This window comes from Haliaeetus albicilla, chromosome 27 (genome assembly GCF_947461875.1).
Source record: "Haliaeetus albicilla chromosome 27, bHalAlb1.1, whole genome shotgun sequence".
Lineage (NCBI taxonomy): Eukaryota > Metazoa > Chordata > Aves > Accipitriformes > Accipitridae > Haliaeetus > Haliaeetus albicilla.
The window spans coordinates 4,964,410-4,988,327 of record NC_091509.1 but is presented as its reverse complement, the minus strand read 5'-3'; the positions used below and the strand labels follow the sequence as shown (position 1 = coordinate 4,988,327).

At 36.3% G+C, this 23,918-nt stretch overlaps 1 protein-coding gene across 1 annotated transcript in view; it reads left to right on the top strand.

Annotated features, from left to right (window-relative positions):
• Positions 1–23,918, top strand: part of DOCK2 (dedicator of cytokinesis 2) — a 213,235-nt gene that overhangs the window by 174,107 nt on the left and 15,210 nt on the right. Inside the window, exons 34-45 of the mRNA XM_069772259.1 lie at positions 1,291–1,376; positions 7,217–7,373; positions 8,529–8,569; positions 10,038–10,128; positions 11,018–11,137; positions 12,908–12,997; positions 14,331–14,435; positions 16,640–16,781; positions 18,464–18,545; positions 21,496–21,580; positions 23,108–23,194; positions 23,526–23,702. Of these exons, the coding sequence (XP_069628360.1) occupies positions 1,291–1,376; positions 7,217–7,373; positions 8,529–8,569; positions 10,038–10,128; positions 11,018–11,137; positions 12,908–12,997; positions 14,331–14,435; positions 16,640–16,781; positions 18,464–18,545; positions 21,496–21,580; positions 23,108–23,194; positions 23,526–23,702 (1,263 nt within the window). The remainder of the gene's footprint in view (positions 1–1,290; positions 1,377–7,216; positions 7,374–8,528; positions 8,570–10,037; positions 10,129–11,017; positions 11,138–12,907; positions 12,998–14,330; positions 14,436–16,639; positions 16,782–18,463; positions 18,546–21,495; positions 21,581–23,107; positions 23,195–23,525; positions 23,703–23,918) is intronic.

Sequence of the window (23,918 nt, the reverse complement as noted above, 5' to 3'; positions counted from 1 at the left end):
ATAAATCAGGTTATTTTAAAACACCTTATTTTTTGAACACTTTTTTGTTGTTGTTGTTGTTGTTTCAGATCATGTCTGAAGGACAACAATAGGCTAGTATACCCAGTAATTTGGTTCAAAATGCCTGGGTCTACAGTGGACAATATTAATGAGGGTATATTTTCCTTGGAACCCTCTCCCAGTAAATTTCCAACTGACTTAAGTTACTTTTTTCTCCCTTATTTTCCACTGGTAAAATTTCATTTTATATTGAAGAAGAAAACCCACAAAAAAACCAACTCATCTTTTGTATTTCTGTTACAAGTATGATACATAAATATCAACTATTTGAGGACATTTTTTGAACATACAAATCTTAATGCTTTAAGGTGCTTGGAAAGGGGCTGGGGGAGAACCCAAACAAACCGTATGCATGTATTATAGAATCCATGGTTTTAATGCAGTTTGTATAATATATGCTAAAAGCATTGCAAACGAATTACAAAGTCTGATCTAAAGATGTTAAATTGCATTAACCCTTTCCAAATGATAAAGCAGTTTCCTGTGTATAATGTATTGTAAAGGCTTTGAAACGACAAATCACAATTGTATATTTATATTGCAGTAACAAAATAACATTTTAAAGAGGCTTTATGTAATTAAGGTATGATCCTGCAAAGTGCTGGGTTAAAAAATAATCCAACATGTACTTCCATTTCTTGAAGAGGTAATGATATATTACTGTGGTATATTAATGGTATATTACCTAGAAATTACCTAGACCTTTCAAGTAGAGAAATAAGGCTGCTGATGGCTCCAAATGAAGTGGTGTTGTAACTGTAAAGTAAAATTGAAGAAATGATACAGTAGAGGGGAAAAAATTGTGTTTAGCTAAAAAATACTTTGTTTGCTGTGTTTGTTTATATGCCACTGTTTCCTCATTAGGGTCTAGACAGACCTAACAAATAACAATTAAATAAGGTATTGCATACTGTAGGACTGTTCATATCTTATATGGGTGAAAGTGATTCTACTTACTCTGAAATCCTGCATTTCAAATTAGAGATGTCCTATGAACACCCATAACACAGACACCGTAAGCCTGTTTTCTCAGGTTATTTTATCAGTCTGTATTAAGAAACAGATATCTGGAGATAGTCAGATGTGCCTTAGTCAACTGGAATATATTCAAGCATTTAACCCTCGGGAATCTGTGATATAACTATACAAAGACATTCTTTTGATGCCATATTGAAATGTGTTTGATCTCTGGATATCTGCTCAGTGTTTCAATTTTTCTTTCTTTATTAGTTTGAAAATGAAATAATTTTGAAGTTGGACCATGAGGTGGAAGGAGGACGAGGGGATGAACACTACATGCAGTTGTTTGAGTCCATGTAAGTAGTGTGTGAAAATAAATGTCTTCAGGATGTGTTTTTATCTTATTGTTCTCACTTCTCAAGTTGGTAACCTCACTGAAAAATAAAACAGAATCCTAGCAGCTCTTTTTATGAAGGGACTGGAAATAGCATACTGTTTCAGGAAACCTGTTCGGAATTGTAGTTTTCCTCATTGAAACTATTTTCCTGGTTGCTTTTCAGTATTTTGTGCTCCAGCCAAGTTATGAAGAAATAACACTTAACCTGCATTTCCCTATCCAACTTGCAAGCAAAGATAATCAAATATTCACCTCACTTTTTGGTCTTTCCCCATTTTTCTTTATAAGCTTTCTTGTTTTTATTTCACACTAATAAGAAGAAGGTATTTTAAAATGTCTTATTTGCTTTTGTCAATGTCTGGATTGGACTCCAAGAGATTATTCTCTGAACTTACATAAGGTGACCATCCTGGAATGAGAATATTGCAAAGTACTACAGTTTAATAAAAATATTTCTGTATTTCTAAAAAGCTTTCCAAAGCTTGATATAGCATCTCCTTCTCTTCTTGGCTGCCCACATTCAGTTTTATTCTCAGAATTAATAGCTGTGTCTTCACTCGTGGCAGGTTCCATGTGTGATGTATTGGGCAGTGGTGGGATCTTTGTGCCTACCTCTGAGAATTTGCTCCTAGCTTTGTGCCTTAGACTGTAACAGTGAGAAAGTACATCGCTCATCATACACTTCTCAAGCATTGATAACCTAATAGGTATTAAGTGTAAAATTGCTGTAGCACTTTGGCTACCTGACAAAATCGATATAGGCTTTGTGACATTGAGTGTGTAAGTTTTTACTTTCTCAAAGCCTGCTACGTTGTATGTATTGTATTTTTGTGTAGGGGGTAGCAGTCTTTGCAAAGTCACATCCCTCACCACATGAAGCATGAAATCTGTGTACAACACAACAGAAAAAAGTCTACTTTCAGTGAAACATAGTTTTGTAAAAAATTCTGAATCATATAATCAAATAATAATAAGTAAATGTCATCTTATGTATATAATATGTAATTATGTTCTAATTAAATAGTAAATTTTAAAAGAAACATCATTTAAATCAAATATAATTTAAATATTCACTATGTTAGTTTAATTTCTGTCATGTGAGGAGGCAGATAAAATAAAGAGAGGCAGACTTGAAAAAAGTAAAAGTAATGACACTTTTTAAGCAATATGAAGCTATTCTTTGAAACTGATACACTGGCAAGGACAGATGAAGTTTTAAAAATGTCTCTTTCACTTCCTAACATTCAATGACTATGTAAACTGGGAGCAATAAACTAACTTTTCAGTTTTGAGTGTTTACTGTTCAGCTTCAAGTCTTAGGATAGCTAAGAGGTGATGTAGAGGTGTTCAGACTAGCTCTTGGTATGACTGGAAACAGGCCTGCAAGTACATAGTTTTCTTAATCACACTGCTGCAAAGCCTAAACTGCTATGTGTGCCTAAACTGTCACTACAATTCATCATCTCCAATACTGGGGATTCAGCTGACACAGTGGACATTTATTTCAGTACTAAACTTTCCTTGCTGCTAGTAAGGTTTTTTTCCCAAAGGTCCACACTAAATCTTCCTTGCCTCAGTTTAAGCCAATTATTTCTTGTTTTACCCACAGGGGACATAAAGAATCATTTATTCTGTTTTTCTTTACAGCAGCTTTTAACAAATTTGAAAGTTGCTGTAGAGTATCGTTCAGTCTTCTCGTTAGGGTAAACAACCCCAATATTTCAGTTTATCATATGGAATGTTTCCTGGACATTCCTATAATGTCTACATCTGTTTTATAATACTACATTGCCTTAAAGCTGGAGAGAGTATTCAGACTGAGACTTAATCAATGCAAAGAGAAGAAGCTTCCTTCAGATCTTGTGTATGAGACTCTTTGAAGCTTACTCTTTCTGAGTTGTGTAACTTTGCTTGTTTGCTTGTCTTGTTTGCAGTTTACTTTTGCATTCAAAAATTTTTCTAGAGAACTGGTACCTATCCAGTTAAACCCCATCTTTCGGAAGTGCAGTTAAATGGTCTCATCAAACATACTACATAGCATTTGATCTTCCTGCCTTTCCAAGGAACCCTTATTTCTTTGACATATCTGGCTTTTCCCCCTTGATACTGTCTTATGTTCTACAAGACTTCAAGGTTTCCACATTTCTAAAGATGTCACTTCATATTATCTCCAGATAATATTTTTTGTTCCATCCTTGAAGTTGTTTAATGATGCCTGTAGAGGGATAGTTGAGGCAGAGGCTGGTGACCTGTCTGTGGTAGAATCCTGTTCTCTTTTCTGTGTTATTCAGTTGGTTGATTTGGTTTAAATCTTCCTACCTTCACTTTTCAAAGCAGGGATTTCAAGCCTCTCTTCCCAACTCCCTGTTCCAACTGGAAAGAGACACAGTTAAACTGGGCTCCTGATTTATTCATTTGGTCATATTTTCATCAACTAATTTCCTGTAACTGTCTGCATTCCTGCACTGTTCCAGTTGTCACCTGAATGCAGGTATTTAGCAGTAGTCGGTGACTGTCTTGTGTGTTGATGCTCACCTCTGCAACCAACACTTACCCACACTGGTTGCTGGGAGCTTGCCCATGCCCAGTAAACTAAATAGGTTCAGCAGAAGTTTAAGCACTGCCTTGCATTTGTCCATAGTCCTAAATGTTAGCATGGGCCATGGTAGGGTTATGACCTGTGCTAATGGATGCTGTCCTAGACAGCACCAAGGAAGAGTTGGGATAATACGGAACAGATGAGAGGCTGTTCTCAATAGGCAGAATAGACAAGGCTACTCTGTTCTGGGAAATGGAGGAGTATCTAGCTATATGAATACAAGTTGTGCTATGCCACTTGTCCTCAGTCTCAGAAAATTAATTCTGGCATGTTATAGTTACTAATATAGGCGCAACAGAAAATAGCATTTGGAAGCTTTCCGGTTCCCCATCATTGCAGTGGCCCATGCTATGCAGTTGTTTCCTCGAGCTTTATTGAAAATATTTTTTATTTTAAAACTTCTATTTTTTTCAAGCTCTGTTTAAAAATTCAAAGGTTTCTTGCTCCCTCCTGGGGGGGGGATCTTCTGAAGTTTTATGTGCCCTTTTTATTGGGATTATTGTATAAAGCTGAGCAAGGCAACTTTTAAAATCTTCCCTCATGAGACAGGTATTCCTCTCTCCTGTTCATTTTGTACTTCTCCTCTATGTGTACTCCAGTTCATCTTTCTTTAGTGACTGGAGTTATGTACTATATCCTGGGTGAGATCTAGCAAAAGCTTGTGCTTTATGTCAATGTTTTTCTACTTGTATTGGAAAGAAATGTGATGTCTTGGTGACTCATGTTCATTTCACAGTTATGTAATGTTCATAGGTCTGCCTTGTTTGCTGTCACTCCGAGTAAACCTATGACAAAAATTCATAATTGTCACTTAAATGTTGACTGCACTTTCCTTTGTTAGTGTCTTATCCTGTTTCTGATACTTACATATGTAAAATAACCCCATTTTTCCTGTGGAGTATTCTAGTCTCCTATATGATTCTGAGGCTTTCTTGCTTTCTTTTCCGCAAATACCATTCAACGTGCTCCAGCGTTTTCTGTCAGTTGTCAACTCTTCAGACCCTCTAGTACTTAACATTCCATTTGCAATATGTTTAATGTCATAAGCTATATTTCAATAATTTATTTAAATATTTCAGTTATTGTTTCAGACTAGTCAGACAACAGCAATTAAAGTATTCTGGTTTTATCTGTTAACGTCTGTCTCATCTTGTACAATATAAATGTTCTTTCAGACACGCATGTACATGCTCCTTCTGTTTCAGCAAAATAACTCTGTTGGAGCTGTACAATCAGAGGAATAAACATTAGGTGCTGGTTTGTTTTACTTTGCTTGAGTTAGAACTCTGAGACTGGGTACTTTGCTGAGGTCCCATTCTAGGCCAAAGTTCAATGATTTCTTTGCAGTTGAAGTTAATATGAATATGTATTTTCTGAAGAAAGTTTAAATAATTCTGAAGAGTAAAAAATTATTTTTGCAACTAATTAATACTTTATAATGAAAGTTTAAAAAACAATAGTGTACTTAAAGATTAATAATAAATTATTAAATGTATTTGCATATAAATTGAGCACTGTTAATGAAACACTAACAGGTCAAAAATTAAGAATAACGTGTCATTGAAACTGCTCAGCTTAAGCACACAGCATAGTTTCAAGGATAATTTTGCAATTGCTAGTTTGTTTTTACTATTTTCCTGTGAGAATACATGGTAATTTTGATACGTTATTAACAGAATATGCCAAATGTACATTGTGGTGGGTTGACATTGGCTGGACACCACGTGCCCATCAAGTTGCTTTATCACTCCCCCTCCTCAGTGGGATGGCGGGGAGGAAGAAAATAAGATGGAAAAGAACTCATGGGTCAAGGTAAAGGCATTTTAATAAAGCAAAAGCTGCGCATGGAAGCAAAGGAAAACAAAAGATTTATTCTCTATTTCCCATCAGCAGGCGAAGTCCAGCCACTTCCCAGGAGGTAGGGCTTCAGTATGTGTAGTGGTTGCTCCAGAATACAAATGTTTTAATAATGAATGCCCACCTCACCCCACCCCCACCCCTTTATCTTAGCTTTTATTTCGGAGCAGTTGTCATATGGTATGGAATATCCCTTTGGTAAATTTGGGTCAGCTGTCCTGGCTATGGCCCCCCCCCAAGACCTTGCCCACCCCTAGCCTACTGGCCTTTGGGGGCAAGAGGGACATCGGAGAGCCAGCCTTGATGCTGTGCCAGCACGGCTCAGCAGAAGCCAAAACACTGGTGTGTTACCAACGCCTTTCTAGCTATCAATAAAAGCACAACACTATGAGGGCTGCTGCGGGGTAAATTAACTCCATCTCAGCCAGGCCCAATACGTGCATCTGTAAATATTTATGTGACTATATTAAAAAAAAAATATATATATAAATATATATATTAAATAGATTTAAAAAATGCAGTTTGTCAGAAAGAATCCCAATGGAAAACCAGAATGCTAAGTAAAGGAAACAAGCTCTTAAGCAAGGAGAGAAAATAATCCTTAATGACATGCTGGTAATCATTTCATAATGTTTAAACAGTTAAGCTTTGAAACCAAAGCGATGATAGTAATGTGAAATATCTACTCCTAAATCACTTTAGCACTTCATAGAAACAGCACATGCAAATATTTTGTAAATGTAAATTGGAATTTGATGATGATGTATAAAACTCGCTTTCCTATATTTTTTTCAAAAGAGAACTTAACTGGGTTTTTTAATCGGCAGAAAGTTTATTGTTTGGTTTTGCTTATTTCTCAAGGGCAAATTGCTCAGGTGAGGTTCTTGTCAGTGAATGTCTTTCTTGACTTAAAATTGTAATTTATGTTAGTTTGAGCTTTCTACTCTTGCATAACTGTACAAAGAGAAGGAAATAATTGTTCCATTTCATGTTGTGCAGTAACAGAGGAAAGGAAGGTGTAGCATTTATTGCAATAGTGTGGCATTTTAGAGACTTGAGTTTGTTATACCACACATGCAGGTTGCTCCATTCTGAAATTGTGGGTATACCCTTGAATTTGAAGTCATTTTCAGACATGAAAACGAAATGTTTCATTTTTTTTTTCTTTTGATTTATATCCCATCTGTCTTCTGGATATTTAAATTACCAACCCAGAAAGGGAATTTCCAGTGCTTTCTGCAGTTGCTTTAGCCCTAATTCAGTATTTGCCTTCAGGACCAAATAGTTTTTAGGCTGATGGGCCGCTAATTTTCACAGTATTGTAAAAACATTTGTGTTTGCAGTCTTACAGAGTGTGCGCATCAGTATCCCAGCATTTTTAACTTGGTTGAAGGTTTTGTCAGCCTAATTAAAGGCCTCTTGGAGAAACTGCTGGATTACCGAACTGTGATGAATGATGAAAGCAAGGACAATCGCATGAGCTGCACTGTGAACTTACTGGTAAGTTCTTTCTTGTAATTCTTCTGTGACAATGGGTAAGAGCTTTAGAATCCATTTACTAAAGATGAAGGTAAATCTTCCTGGGTACAGGAGTGGTTGACAATGCTCAGTAGTGATTTAAACTCTGAGGCAAGAGATTTTTATATCTATTTGCATGGATATATGCATAAACCCGAAAGCAACGTCCACTCAGTTCTTCAGTTTTGCTTGTATGTTTTATCCACTTTGATTCTGTGGATAAATAAGGAAGTCTACTGCTCATATACCTTTATCTTTTGATAGGCTTAACATAACGGTGGGCTTTTGCCAGAGTCAAGTTTTGCATGAGGAACTAACCCACTTGCTGCTTTAACAACTCAGTAATTATGTTTTTTAAATCTGGGGAAGAAATCTGCAAGATACACTTGCAGTAAGCTGCCAAGAAGATTTGAGTCTCTGATCTGGTTCTAGGGCACCCTGTCTTTTTTCCAATTCCTATTTTGTAATGAGGATATCACATATAGAGATTCCTCCACCAGGAAATTCCTCTAAGCTGGAGAGGAACCTTTGTCAACTTTAAAGGTTGGAAAGAGAACATGGTTAATATGTATTGCGCTCACATACTCTCTGTTCCTCAGTAACTGCTGAGCAATGTCGTATAAATTTCTGCAACTCTTCAGGAGGCAATTCTTGTCATATATTTTGCACAGTCTTAGCAACTTATACACCTGCAAAAGTGTTATGGTGACAAAAACAGGGGTTTATTCCTGGAATTAGCCCCCTTAGAGTTATTGTGGAACAATGTTACATACCAACTTCAATAAATACCAGCTGCTTTTCTGGCCATGGAGTGTAGCCAGACCACGTGGTTTATTATGTTAATGCATTTGGTTAAGCGTATTTTCTTCTTCTCCAACAGAAAAACTTTCACTAATGATTTCATTAGTGAACTAAGAGAGGTATACATATGTGTATATAATAATAACACATACTAATAACTAATTAAAATATTAATTGAAATAGTAGTGCCAGGTTTAAATTTAAGGTAGTCTGTAAATAATGTATTTCTTATTCGGTCCAACTAGCAAGAAAAGCTAAACCTCAATATATGTATTTTTTTTCCTGTGTTTTAATAAAAGACATTAGGAGATAACTTTAAAATGTTTGTGTCCCTAGAATTTCTACAAGGACATTAACCGTGAAGAGATGTATATCAGGTATGGCAGTTGTTCTGTTGGATCTGTTTTGGAGAGGGCAACAATATTCTCTTACAAATTCTGGTTTATCATTGTACTTGGATTTCTGTTACTTAATATTAGTTCACCATCCACAATGACTCTGTTGTAGCCCTGGCCTCATTTATATTCTTACTCCATTGTTTACTTAGCCTTCTGCAATTTTGAATCTATCATATGTATTCATCAGCAGCATTGTTTTTCCCCAAGAATCAACTTTTAGTTGATCAAGTCACTCAACATTCATTGTCTATTATTTTAAACAAAGAAAATGCAGCTAGATTTGTGGTTTGATGGAGGGTGTATCATACATTTAGAACGGCAGAAAAAACATTCAGGTTTTGTAGAACTGTGCAGTCTGCCAAGTCTCTTTAAATATGTAACACTACATGCAATGCAGAATTACTACTAAAGTATTTTTCTGTAAGAGCTATAGCTATACTGGCAAATTCTTTCAGATGTGATGCCATGTCACACTCTTACTGTCTCCAAGAGTTTTGCATATGAGCTGCAACAAATCTTGCTGTTCAGAAGCTCACTATTTCCTGCCTCTCCTCTCATTCTGCAAAATCTGCAGAACCACCTGCACCTCAGCCACTGCAGTACAAAGCCCAGAATCTCAGCTAAAATGAGCACGGGAGGTGATTCAGAGCTAAACCTGGAGCTATGAGCTGGGGCAGCCAGGGAGAAACCGTGTTCCCTCTGAGGGCATTGCTGAGGGGGACACGTGTTCAGTTGGGTTGACAGCTGGGAGTAGTAATGCCTTGAACTGCTACAGCAAGGTGTCAGAGTTCCTGTGTCAAAACTCCTGTTGTGTGTAAGAGGAGGATGAGATGCACTTATTCTTTCTGGCTGCTGGAAAAGATGTGGCTTGAGTCACACGATGGGCAGTGGTTGTGCTTGTAGCAGCAGTGCTGCCCTAGGAATCAAGGAGAACACTGGCAACATAGAACAACTCTTCTGCCCTTACTGTCTTCCAAGTTGTACAGGGACTTGCTTTGTCTTTCTGGCCTGATATTTTCTATTTTCTCCTTTACCTTGTGTTATCTGTTGTGCTTGCATCTATTTACATGCAAAGTGTTTACATGCAATCAAAAAGTGCTACAGAGAAAGGCAGCTATCTTTAGTAACAGTCCAGAAATAATGGACTCCGAGACCTTGAGTCTAGTAGTTCTTCCTCTTCCTCTTGGAGGTGGAGCTGACAGCAGTTTGCAGAAGGAGGTTAGCTCTTTCCCCTCCTTTTGTGCATGTTTCAGCGTACAAAGAAAACACAGAAAAGCCTGAACAAATGCAGAGAGCTTTAACCTCTCTGTGTCCTTAAAGACTCTTTGGGTAGTGATTGCATGGCATCTATGACGTTTCCATTACAGAGTTTATCTAGAATGTTTTTGACACTTAGTATTCCAGTCATGTCAATATCTAGTCTAATTCTTGTTCTTTCCTCCAACAGATATTTGTATAAATTGCGAGATCTTCATTTAGATTGTGAGAATTACACGGAAGCAGCATATACCCTTCTACTCCATACGTGGCTCTTGAAGGTTAGATTTTCTAAACTCAATATATAAGTAAGCTTTTGCAATTTTCATATTTATAAATTAAAAGTGATTGTCTTAACCTCTGATTTACTCCATATTAGTTATTTTCCATAGGGCAATTCAAGTTTCTAGTTAAAAACACTACTGCAGCAGGTCATACAAAATTAACATTAGTTGTTAAAACTGTATTTTCAATAGGTGATTAAAAGCCATGTATTGGTAAAACTAAGTCTTGTAGTAAAAATAGTTTTACTTTATAGTGAGAACATTGTGTGCAAATTCTGAAGTCATTTAGCTTCCATGTGGTTTTTATTTTGCTAATTTCTTACTATCCCAAGCATAACTAGGATGAAAATTAAATGCAAATTTTTCCAGCTATCACAGGGGGACATCTGACTTTTCATTTTAAATAATATGGATCACTCTGCCAAATTATGCTTCCTTTCTTTTGTAGCTGGTAATTATTTTTCACTATAACTAGTGTTTATTCTCATTGTAACTGATGTATCAATAGAAATGGTCATTAAGATGCATTTCCATTTCAAGGGAAAATTCAAAATGTAAATGTTCTTCAGCAAAAATTTGAGATTTCTTACAGAATTTCTGTTAGTTCAGAACCATGTAAGTTCGGCTTTTCACCAAAGGAAGGAACACAGATTTTTAAAATGTTATGTCTAGTCCTGGTTATCACATGAAATACAGCGCTTGTTTGAAGAGGTAATGAAAACATTCCCAGTGCCTTTCCCAGTTTCTTTGTGGAAAGTAAAAAAGACTGGGAAAAAAACACTTAGAAGAGCCCAGGGGACCAGACTTTGGGAGAGGGGGGATGTGTGTGTGTGTGAAATGTTGGAACTCCAAAATCATATGTTTTTTAATGTGTTTTTATTCTCAGTGGTCAGATGAACAGTGTGCCCCCCAAGTCATGTCAACAGAGTTCCAGTGTTCACAGACCTATCGACACTTGAAAGAGAATTTGTATGAGAAGATCATAGAATACTTTGACAAAGGAAAGGTGGGTCTGTAGAGTTCTTCCCCCTACCAAATCTCTTTTTACTGTGTTACTTTGTATAGTAGTATTTAATGAATATTCTCTGTACAGAACGTTTGCATAGGAAATCCTCTTTGAAATGTGGGTCAAGTAAAAATTGTGTTCTGAAGGCTTATTCACAGAGTATATCTGTTCTATATGAACATGTTCTTTCAATAACCATATTCACAAAGAAAGAGGGCTAATGTTTATACCAGTCACAAGCATCTCTGTCATGCAGTAATAAAATAGTAAAAAATGTTGAATGTACTTTGCTTTACCAGGAAAAGAATGCAGACTACACAGATTGCATTTCTAAACCTTTCAGTCATTATCTCCCAAAAAACCAGACCATTCAAAATAGACATATTTGTTTCAGAGAGGTCTGAGAACTGCATCCCAAACTTAAAATGTAGTTGTTTAATGTTCAGTACCTGGGTTTAGTTCAGCTTTTTAAAAAAAGTTGCTAACAAAATTGCCTGTCAATACAATGACAGTAGAGCTGAGATTTTTGGAAATAAAGCAAAGGACTAGAAAGCAGGAAAAATTCTGCAATGCTGAAAAATGAATCTTATGACCCAATAAGGCCTTTAAGTCATTATGTCTTGTTTAGCTGCAACCAAAGGTATGAAGAGGGAAGGCAATTCATTACTGCTTCTTGCAAAATGAAGACATAACTCCCCCATGAAAGTCCCTCCTGTAATTCAAAAAGGAGAAAGTTTTTGGTGCTTCAGCACCGTGCAGGCAAATGCAGTGCTATTTATAACTTCTCAGGGTTCTTTTGTTGGCATCTGACATAACTACAATGTAATAGTCCCCACCCACTGTATCAGAATGATCAAATCCTCATGATTTCTGACCTACCTAGCATTCAGGTTCTCCTCAGATACATAGAGGAGGTTTGCAGGCAGCTGAATGCAGCTGTCAGGTTCAGAACTACCTAGGCTAGGAGTACATGGCACCACGTAAAAATGGTCACAATGTGTGTGACCACCACTGTCCTTACATCAGTAGAAAATCATGCTCTGAAAACCCCTTTTGTCTCCTTTATTCTGAATAGATGAGAAGACTGACAGAATTTGAGATATACCCTCAAGAGGGGGAGTTTCTTTCTTTTTAAGACCACCTTTGTGCTGCCATACATCAAGTGCCTACAGCAGTCAGGAAAAACTGTCCTAGTCTTTCCAATGCAGCTCTGTAATTCCTCACAGTAATTTTCAGAGGTAGCTATTAAGTTGTGTGGAAAGAAACAAGCTGGTACTCTGGGCAAGTGGCAATTTAAGTCTAAGCCTTGTAATTTCCTAGCTGACTAGGAGAGCTGTCATGTGCAAGGCTACCTATGATTATGTATGCTTCAGAATTTCTGTAAAATGAAGTGTGTGTGTTTTAGAGAGGCAGGTGCGGGTCCGCTCATACACTGCTCCTATGCTTGGGGTATATTCTGGATGTTATGCACATTAGTTATTTACTCTTCTTTTTTAATGTATCTGAAAGGTTAGGTGATTTGTTATTATTTTATTGTAAGAATAAAGTAGGTTTACTTATTCCTTCCTATAATGAACCATAGAACACTTTCATTTTTTACATTAATCTGTTTTCCTAAAGTTTATGATTGCACTGAGTCTTCCGTTCTGTGCTGTTAATAAATGACTGCAATTTAAAGATAGCATAATCAATAAAAATGTAGTCAAACAGTGATGCCTTAAAAACCTGTTGGTACTGGATTTACTTTTTGAATATGTGGTTACATTGCAGATGTGGGAAGAAGCCATATCTTTATGCAAAGAACTTGCAGAGCAGTATGAAAAGGAAGTTTTTGACTATGAACTTCTAAGTCAAAATCTGGTAAGATTATCTACAGATCTTCAAATTATTTCAGTCACAGAAATTAGTACTTTTGAGCTATCAAATGATAGAGCTGCTTATAAGCTTGTTGTCTGCAATTGATTTTTAATTCATTTGTGAAAGAGTTACTGTGTTGTATTGTAACATTTCAGTCGTAAAGTAGAGATTCATAAAGAACTGTTTGTTGAAGTTGCATGGACATATCCTTATTAAGATGTTTTGAAACTTCTATAGACAAGATAAACATGTTCTGAGATAGTGCAATTTAAAGGCCATGAATAAAAGAAATATAACAAGGTTTTGAGGCCTTTGTACTGCTTTAGGGTAGAAGAAGCACCTGGATGCATTTTTTCCCTGCACTTTTTCTTTAAATTTGAGGAACTCAGATCTTGACAAGCCTAAAGAATTCTGTCCTAATCAGGGACTGGGGAAGTAATACATCACAAGGAATTACATCTAGGTCCAAAGACTAGCAGGAAGATTTAAAGGAAGATTAAATGTTCAATTATTTGTTTTCATTAAAGTTCAATTAATCCAAAAAGAATCCCCTCCACCACATACCTTGTTTTTTTCTACCCTCAAGATTCCACACTTGCATATCTTTAACAAATGTTTAGGGCTCATTCAACAGATATCCCTGAATCTTCCACAAAGAAACCATGGAAATCAATCCATGACATTCTTGAACAGTGTTGTGTATAAAGAAAACTTCTTTTCTTCCCACTCAATTCTGCTTTTATCATAAACTAAAAGATAAAGACAATATTTTTGCCAATCCCATTTAAGTTGCAGTGTTGCATGTCTGATAGTTATAACACTGGAAATAAAAATAGTAAACCTAAATGGCACTTAGTATTTTATGGAAGACATTGTTCTAAGCCCTTTACGTAGTGTGTGTCCTTAGCATGATGCTAGGGCGAAAGCTTGAGTTGATCCGTACCTCAGAAAACATTTGAGGCAGGGAGTTTTTCTGAATGTATTATTTCAGTAATGTTATCAGTTAAGTATTTAAACTGTAAAGTGGTGTTTTTCATGCTAGAAAGTTAAGGGTAAGCCCGATTCTGAGGTCGAATAATTGAAGCTGAAGCCATACACATTTAGCTATGTATTATATTTGCATATAAAATTAAACAATATTTAATGTACCACAGCAGTGTCATGTGCGTGCCAGCTGATTATTGCTGTAGCTTACCGACTGATAATTGGTAGCTCTTGCATACCCACTGATAGCTGAACTACATAGCATAGTACTACTGCAGAGGTTAAAAAAAAAAAAAAACAAAGGAAAAAAAAAACAACAAAGAGAAGTAATTGCAGTTGGTTTTGCTTTCAGATTCAACAAGCGAAGTTCTATGAAAACATCATGAAAATTCTGAGACCTAAACCAGACTATTTTGCTGTTGGGTATTATGGCCAAGGATTCCCCACATTTCTAAGGGTAAACCTGTTTAAATTCGTACTTTTTTCATCTGTTTTCACATGCTTCTAAAAATATGAGTGTACTCTACTAATGCAAGTGAGTCTCTGGGGATATTTGCCAGGGATTTAGTTTTTCTTGGATGCAGGACTGTAGTCAGAATCTGAATTGTTACTTGTAAGAATATGTATGAAAAGTTTTCAGATGTATTTAAGTTGATTCTTTCTCTTGGTTTGCTTGTGGAAACTAGAAGATGTATCAGGTAGTGAAGCTGATATGTGAGAGCCAAATGCAGCAATATGATGTAATTTGGTATGGGCAGCTCTTCCAGTACCTGTTTTTCAGATGAGTCCCCACACAGTTTATTGATAACTAGTAGATTGTCATTAACTACTTGTGTTCGAATTAAATCCAAAATTCTGTTTCACATGAGCTTGGTATTTTACGTGGACCTTGTCATGGACTGACAAGAGTCTCAGATTTATATTGCCTCTCAGCTACAATAGAAATACATTACGAATGTAGAAACAGCATATTTTTCAGACCAATGCACTCTCTAGCCCAATATTGTGTCTTTAACAGCAGGAAATAGTAGGTAAGTAGGGTAGGGAAGAGTATAATATAGAGCAGGTGTGTAGTGATATTGACCTGGTATGTATTCCATACTTACCTGATAAACAGCTTCGGGGGTGGAGGTGACACGTTTGTTTTCTAGCCTTTCATGGATAGTTCTACAGTGAATTTGTGCAGTTGCTTTCTGAACTGATGCTCTCCAGAGCATACTGTGGCCTCACAGTACACAGCTCTGTGTGTTGTAGGTTTACTGTTGCCTTTTTATTGTCATGTGATAATTTCTCCACATTAGTTCTTACAGGGAGACTGAACAGTTGTTCTTTAATCACCTTCCTCATGCCATTCATCACATATTGTTCTCTTAGAGTCTTGGTTTGTTTAAACATTGCTTCCACAGCAACCATTCCATATGTTTTCACATCCTGGTTCCCTTGCTGTCCATTTTCTAGTTCATGAGATGGTAGGACAAGAAGCATACACAGTGTTTCAAATGTGGATACACTATGAATGTGTTCATTGTGATACTGATGGTTTTTTTGTTTTCCTGTTTTCGTTGTAATGACTGAAGTTCAGATCGCTTTTTTGATCTCTAATATGCATTGAGGTGACATGTTCATACCAACTGTCTTGTATTACTTGTGTTTTTTTCCTGAATGGTATCAGCTAGTTGGTATCTTAAGACACTTATGGTAAGTTTGAACTGTTTTCATTGAACAGACCTCTATACACTGAATCTACTCTCTCAGCTTTCTTTACTTTTCTCCATTTTATTATTACCATGTGAGAAATCAACACTCCAAAGGGTCTGTTTTTTCAAGAAACCTGACAAACTTAGGAAGTCACGCACAAGCAGCTTTTACTTTAGTTTTTTAAAAGATCATTGCTTTCTTTTAACCACAGTAGTGCATCTCTTCAGAGCATAAAACTAACCTGAATATTTGATATTTTCTTGTAGGAAAAAAAAAAATTTTTTTCTTACATACTAAAATGAATATGGTAGCTTTTCTCACACTTGAAAAGCAATGGAAGACCTCTCTTTCCCAGTTTTAAAGGCCAAAGTTGCCTTGAAAACACTGGGAAAAAAAGTGAAAAGGTATGCTAATATTACGCCAAAGGAAGCATGCACCTTTTGTTTCTGGTATTACAGAAGTACCCTGTTAAATGAAGCAAACTGAACCACAAATGAGCACATTTGGGGTTAGACTGTATTGTAAAATAGGACATTTTGTAATACCAAGAAGGAGCAGGCAGAGGAAACCTATATGTTGGTATTAGAAAGCTGCAAAACCTGGACCCAGAATGTATTTGAAAGCAAATCCTTTTACTTGACAGACAAGAAGAAAAGGAGTTTCAGTGCTTTTCTTACCTCCCATTCTGATTTTATTCTGCTCTACAGGAGCATCCTTAGTGATGATGCCAGTTTATCTTCATTCTGTCTAACAGCATAAAGTATCGTCTCTGCAGAGTCAGTGCTGCATTCCAGCACCTGGTGAAAGGGGTGTCTTGCTTTATAGTTAACTAATATTCAGAAAACAGTAAGAGTCATTCCAAAATTTGGAGACCCCATTGTGTCTTTGTACTGATAAACGTGCATCAATAACTTCTGCCTCAGCATCATACAGCCCAAGAAATCAGCTGTTTATTCCTTGCAGAACAAAGTATTCATCTATCGTGGGAAGGAATATGAGAGGAGAGAGGATTTCCAGGCACAACTGATGACTCAGTTTCCTAGTGCAGAGAAGATGAACACCACGTCAGCACCTGGGAAGGATGTGAAAAACTCTCCTGGTCAATGTATCCTTGAACACACAGGAGATTACAGAATGAAGGCGGGTTGGGGAAATCTTGTTGTTAGCAAGTTTACCTGTGTGGAACAATAATTTCCCAAAAAGGATGAAAGTTTATTAATGTGACAACTCAGCTTGCACTTATACTTTTATGACCTGCAGGTGTTTTATGGTTTGTTCCCAAGATGCTTGCTCCTGTTTTTCTCACAATTCTAAGGAGTCTGTCTCTTTCAGTCATCATAGAATCATTTAGGTTGGCAGAGACCCTTACAACTGAGTCCAACCATAAACCTAGTCCACCACTAAACCATGTCCCTAAGTGCCACGTCTACATGTATTTTAAATACCTCCGGGGTGGTAACTCAGCCACTTCCCCGGGCAGCCTGTTCCAATGCTTGATAACCCTTTTGGTGAAGAAAATTCATTCAAGTTCAGACATGGTTTACCTTTATTTTCTTCAAATGGCAAAACCAGTGATGAACACTTGAATTAGCTAAGTTTAAAGCTGCAAATTGTCTGTTAGCTCACATTTCTAGCTGTTGTGTCTTGGTTTTAAATTCATGTTTTCCTTGAACATTGTTCTGACTGGTACTGCATTTGGGTATCATCTGTATTTCTTGGCAACATAAATATGCTTTTGTCACTCTCAGAAAGTTTCCTAGGAAAATTAACTCATAAACATTATTAACCACCTTTTAGAATGCCCTAAATTATTCTTGTTTGGAAGTACTCTAACAGTGCACTATCTTTTTCTTCACGTTCTGATTTAAATCATTACTGGCTGAGCAGATATGAGATCACCTCATTGTATCAGCCATTTTTTTCACATGTTGATTTTCTTTTATTAATTTTCAAGGTGATATTTTAACAGTTCACATGCTTTCTTGAGTCTGTTCTGATGGAACCTGCTGGAGGAGAAGAGGAATGCTACTTTCTTTCCACACTGTTGTGACCGAAGCAGAGAGTATTATAGGCTTGTCTAAAATAGTACGTTAAGCTTCAGAGCCAAGCTCTCACAAGTCTGTCTTGTGTCTTAACTGATTTTACTTTTTTTTGAGATCATATGCTTCAGTCCTTTCTTAAAGTAGAATTTGCTCAAGTCTATTTGCAACTAACAGGAGATGCACTACTTATGGACTTAAGAAAAAGCTATGGCATCTAACCGAGGGCATGAGTTTCAAATATACCGAAATATGTAAGAATATGATATATTTACTTACAAATATAGTATTTTGATTAAAAAGTAACACTTCCACAGAAAAACAAAATCTCAGGTAAAAGGGCTGCTCAATTACAGATTTCAAAGATGAAACGCTAAACATCATGACATTATGCATGCCTAAAGCTAAATATTGAAACTGTTAACATTGGATGTTGTTGATGTTATTTCTGTAAGTTGGCTTGGCTTTAAAATTTAATGAATGATTCAGTGTGATAAATGCAGCTACAGATATTCAAGCTCAGTAAATAATAAAAATATGCAGTTCAAAATTAATATATATTGCCTGGTTACTACTGGCAGATTTTCCCTTTTTTGGCCAAGAAAGGTTCACAAATGAAATCCTGAACCCTGCAGATTATTCATCAGGAAATGTTTTTTTTTATTATTATTATTTTTAATTTCCCCCTGCAGCCTACAGTATTTCGTACTGATAGTTAATAACATGCCCTTAACTTTGATGATTTCAGATATCCAGTGTTTTACAGTGCAACCAGTTCTGGAGGAGCAACCTAGATTCAAAAATAAGGCAGTACCTGATCAAATTATAAAGTAAGTTAATTTCTGTAATAGCTAATATAATGAAAATCAGTCTGTATTCCTAAGTTGATAACCATTGTTTTGTGAACTCAGTCATTTGCGAATGAATCTTAGAGCTTTTATTGTCTCAATTTACTGACTTATGTATTCCCAAGGAATTTCATGAGAGAACATCTACCCATTTACCACTGAAGGAATAGCATATGGTTACAGGGTGGGGAGGTGAAATCATCCTTTGGGTCCAAGTTATTGAGTTTTCAACGCACTTCTTAGACAAGTGATGGAGAGAAGGGTCGTCTTACAGGTGACTGGCAATATGAGAATGGTTGAGTTGCAGGTTCTTGTACAACAGAATCTTGTTATGACTTACTTGCCGAGTGCAAAACACATGGTGGCAAAATGCTTTCCATTGGCACTATGGTCAAGATTTTGTAAAGGAATAAAGGAAATTAATTGTCCGAAGTATATTGAGAACAGACTGGCTAACATTTCCAAACTCCTTACATGGTCTGACTACATGTGTGAAAAGGGATGGTCCATTCTAATAGCTGATGCCAAAGCTGCATACAGTACCTACTGGAATATTGAGGCTTTTGAGATTTTGGGCTCCAAATCCATCAATATATAAAGGGGGATTATAAGAAAGATGGAGAGAGACTTTTTACCAAGGCCTGTAGTGACAGGATGGGGGGCAATGGTTTTAAACTGAAAGAGGGTAGATTTAGATTGGATATAAGGAAGAAGTTCCTTACTGTGAGGGTGGTGAGGCACTGGAACAGGCTGCCCAGAGAAGCTGTGGATGCCCCATCCCTGGAGGCGTTCAAGGTCAGGTTGGATGGGGTTTGAGCAACCTGGTCTAGTGGAAGGTGTCCCTGCCTGTGGCAGGGGGGTTGGAACTAGATGATCTTTAAAGGTCCTTTCCAACCCAAACCATTCTATGATTTATGTGGTTGCAAACATGGTCAATAAAAGCCGCTCCATATCACTAACACCTGAATGAAAAATTTCAAGATAGTATTTGTTAGCTTGTAATTTAAGGATGGCAAAAAGTACAAGCACCGTCAGTTAAGGCAGGTCGTATTTTCTCCCTACTCTTGTCAGTGCCTTGTGAAAGCACAAGGTATGACTGTATTTCCCTAACTGAAACTGGTTAAAACAGGCATCTTAAGCTAAAATTTCTCCAGGTAATCTGAGGCACTTGCATTTTTATTGCAAGAGAGGCTTTGCAATGCCTCCACACTTAAATAAACAAAACTCAGACTAAACCCTTTAACACCACTTGTATTATGACTTTCCAAAAAGAGACTGAAGATAGAAGGCTTCTGTTTATCAGCTGAGATGAGTTCATTTCTAACTGTTCCACAGCTGGATTCAACCTAGATGTCACCTTTGTCTGCAGCCTTCTCTATAGAACCTTTACTGAAATAGCAGTTGATTCAGAGTGGAAAAATAAGAATCACCTCCCTACATACACCAACATAAATAAAGCAGATACAAGCACAGTTTCATGTACTACAAGATTTTAAAAAATAAAAAAATAATGGACTGTGGTCTCAATTTCAACTTGAATTCATTTTAAAATCAGTAACTGAAAGACAGCTGCTAAATCTGGTCCTGGACTAGATTTCAGTGTAGTGCCAGCCACATTTTGAACTTGTAACAGTTTTATTTAGCTAAGTGCTCCACATGAAGTACAATCTCTTGTCATATGCAAGATTTTGTAATTGTTTGACTCAGCCGCAGAATTCAACCAAACTGCTCATTTCATCTGGTCTTAGAGATTTGTTTTTATGAATGCACTTTATTGGGCATTTAATTGTTAGTTACCTTAGTTGATAGCAATCCATTTATTCTACCAAAGAGCTTCAAAATATCTGTCCTTTCAGATGGAACTGTATAAAGTGATCTGACTTGGTATAGCAGTATTTTCCACTTTCTTTTCTTTGTTGAAGATGAAGATAATGTTAGTAGTTTGGATCAGAAATCATAGGTTCCTATGAACTAACATACCAGAAGTTTGAGGTGTCTCCATTTATTTGTCTCTCTAGGCTTCCAAAATATGGCTTGCTTTTACTGTAAGGTATTTCCAAGATATTTTTTTTTTGCTCTGCAAAATTAGCTTTTACTTAACATGGCTATAATTTAATTCATCTTTAAAACAAAAACTAAAAACTAAATGGAGAGATTTTTCTGTGGACAGCAAAATACTTAGCCCAAACTGTGCAATCTCTGTTCAAATTAGCCACTGCTAAAAGCCAAGTGGTTACAAGTTTAGTGGAAATGTGTGCTCACAGTGATTGAGAATGATTCATTAGCTAAATAGAATAGAGCATAACATGAATTTGCAATAGATTTCTTTACATTGCTGTCCCCCTCTACAAGTGTTTGTGTATGTTTTCTTATCTATCACAAAAAAATTATTAATGGCTTCAGATGTTTAGTTTATTGAATAACTGTTGTTCTGCATTGTGAGCAGAACTGTGAGACATCATTAAAGACCTCTCGCATGTGCCGTGGATGAAAAATCACATGTTATTTCAGTCCAGGTGAATATATCCACTCTTGTTCAGTTATTTTTAACAAAATATACTCATTTTGTATGCCATTATAAAGCAGGCAAGCAGTGTGCATGCCCCAGCAAGAATACAGGAAAGTAAAAATCTTTTCTAGACCTTTTTATGTAGGTTTAAACATTATTCTGGAAGTTCTGGAATTTTTATACCTGGAAAGTACAGCCAGTCACAAGCTGAAGCTTAATACTTGTAAAATACTGTGTGTTGACCCTGATTTATAGAAAAAGTAGTTGTGTCCTGAGTTTTCAGTAAAGTGCTTTTTTTCTGAGCAGTAAATTTGCTTTTAATTAAAAACTCAACTGACTCAAAATGAAATATTTCACTGTGATAAGAAGATCCATAGATTTCTGAATTCTGTATTTTACAATAGTCTTTTTTAAATCTTTCAGTTTTTATAAGTCCAACAATGTGCACCGGTTCCACTATTCAAGACCAGTCAGGAAAGGATCTGTTGACCCTGAAAATGAATTTGCTGTAAGTAAATGAGAGACAGGGTGATGGATGCTGTTCTGGTAGCTGTGACTGAATTTTTATCTAGATTCTTTCTTAGTCTCAGATTACTCATTACAGACACCCTAACTTTAGGATCTGGTTCAAAAAAATAAACACAGGATTTCTCTCTTTCAGCACTACTCCTGTGTATTTAGTGATACATCACTGTTTCAATTGCAGGTAAACATTATGTAGTTAAGTACATTTGTGTTAGGCAGTAACATTTTCTGGTACAGATTTTCATGAGGAAACAAGATGACATGTAAATAAATATCAAATGGTTTGCCTCTTGCAGTTTATAACACTTTTGTCAGCTACCAGCTTGGCAGTGAGACGTGTGTGTTGTCTGCTTTCATCAGGCCTGTGAAATCTTGACAGACTAGAGTACTACCTATGTCATATTTATTCCCATGCATAATGGTGTAATGCTGAGAAATAGTCTTCGTTGTTCAAATACTCTAGGAAATGTGCAACACCATAAATTACTTTTCATTGTCATGCATAAAAATGTGGTAAGTTTCTATATTTTAATTTTACAGATAAGTGATATTTTATAGTTTGTCAAGAACACCATACCATCCAGTCTTTATGGCTAAAGCTGTGCTCTTGGGATACTGATGGGAAAAAGCCATTTATTTAAAAAAATGTACAATTTCAGTTATGTGTGTGCTGATCAGTAGCGTCAACAGTTTCATGTACGGAGCTTCTTACCTGCTGTTAAATTAAATGCTTCAGATACAAACTCTACCCTGACATCCCAGCTTTGCACTGTATTATCAAGACTCATGGTGCACATTGGCTTCCTTTGCAAACTGGAGATTTTTGAAACCATTTATGAATATACCTTGAAATGGTGTTACAAAAATTAAATCATTAATGTTTTCATTGCTGATGACAATAGACAGTATGCATACTTACTTCAGATGGCTGGAAACTGGGATAGTTGGAATATGTCTTCATTGCGTTCACTATTATGTTTCTCAGTACTGGCAGTTTAGATGAGCTGATATTGGTAAAATAAGGAGCAGTAGGGTAAATGAACTAGTGGCATTTGAGAATACCAACAGTTAGTCTTGTTCAGAAGAGGAAAAAGAAAGGAAAAAAGAATGCATGCTGGCAAGTTGTTATAGGGCTATTACTGCTTTTAATTGCAGAAATACATTTCAAAAGTGGAGGGAGGAAGTATAATCTGGGTAGACATGAGAGTAGGTCATTTAGTCACAGCCGTTCCATCTGCAACGGCAAAAATAGGAATAGATACTAAAAGATTGAAGGGTAATTTTCTTTTTCCTCTGCTTTGTGCAGGCTTAGTCCCTGAAGATGACCTAATCTGAAAGCAGAAAAATGATTTGTGTAAATTGTTGTGCTAGATTAATTTTGCAGTGTCATTTTATGCAAAAACGTGCATATGTTTTCCATCTACATTCTTTTCACTCTGACATTTCAGAAGGCTGAAAATATGTTTAAATCCTGAAGTGTCATTTTTTCCCTGCTATGTTTTTTTAATAGTCTATGTGGATTGAGAGAACATCATTTGTTACAGCATACAAACTTCCTGGAATTTTACGATGGTTTGAGGTTGTCTCCATGTCACAGGTGTGTATTAACATGCTAAGAACCTGTAAAACATGTATCTGTACGAATCCTCATGTACAAAATAGTTTGCAAATTTATCAGACAAAGCTATTGTTATTTACTAATTTTTATACATACAAAATTGTTATTACTTATGTTTTATTTTTCTACTGTTGGGATCAATATAGCTTACATCTGATAAATAGTTTCAGGACCAAGTCCTAAGAGAATTGAATAAATCTGTGTTGTTTTGCTGAATTGTAAGAATGTTGTTCATATATGTGAAGTTTTATAAAACCAAAAATGCTTTTTATCTCTTTATAAACCTTAGAAGTCTTTTGTTGCTTTATAGACTACAATTAGTCCTTTAGAGAATGCTATTGAGACTATGTCCACGACGAATGAAAAAATTTTGATGATGATTAACCAATACCAAAATGATGAGAACCTTCCTATTAATCCACTTTCTATGCTTCTGAATGGAATTGTTGATCCTGCTGTTATGGGTGGCTTTGCTAAATATGAGAAGGTAAGAGATTTTAAGTCAATGCAAAGAACATATTCAGATACATTATTTCATAATTCTCCTACATCCTTTATTCAAAGTGGTGGTGGAATGTGGGCTGGGAATATGAAAGCCATAACTCCACCAATTAAGAGATCCTCATATCATGGTCACATCTGTCTTTGAAAGCAGAAACTAACAAACTACAGTAACTGCAGCTCAATATTAATTGCATTTATG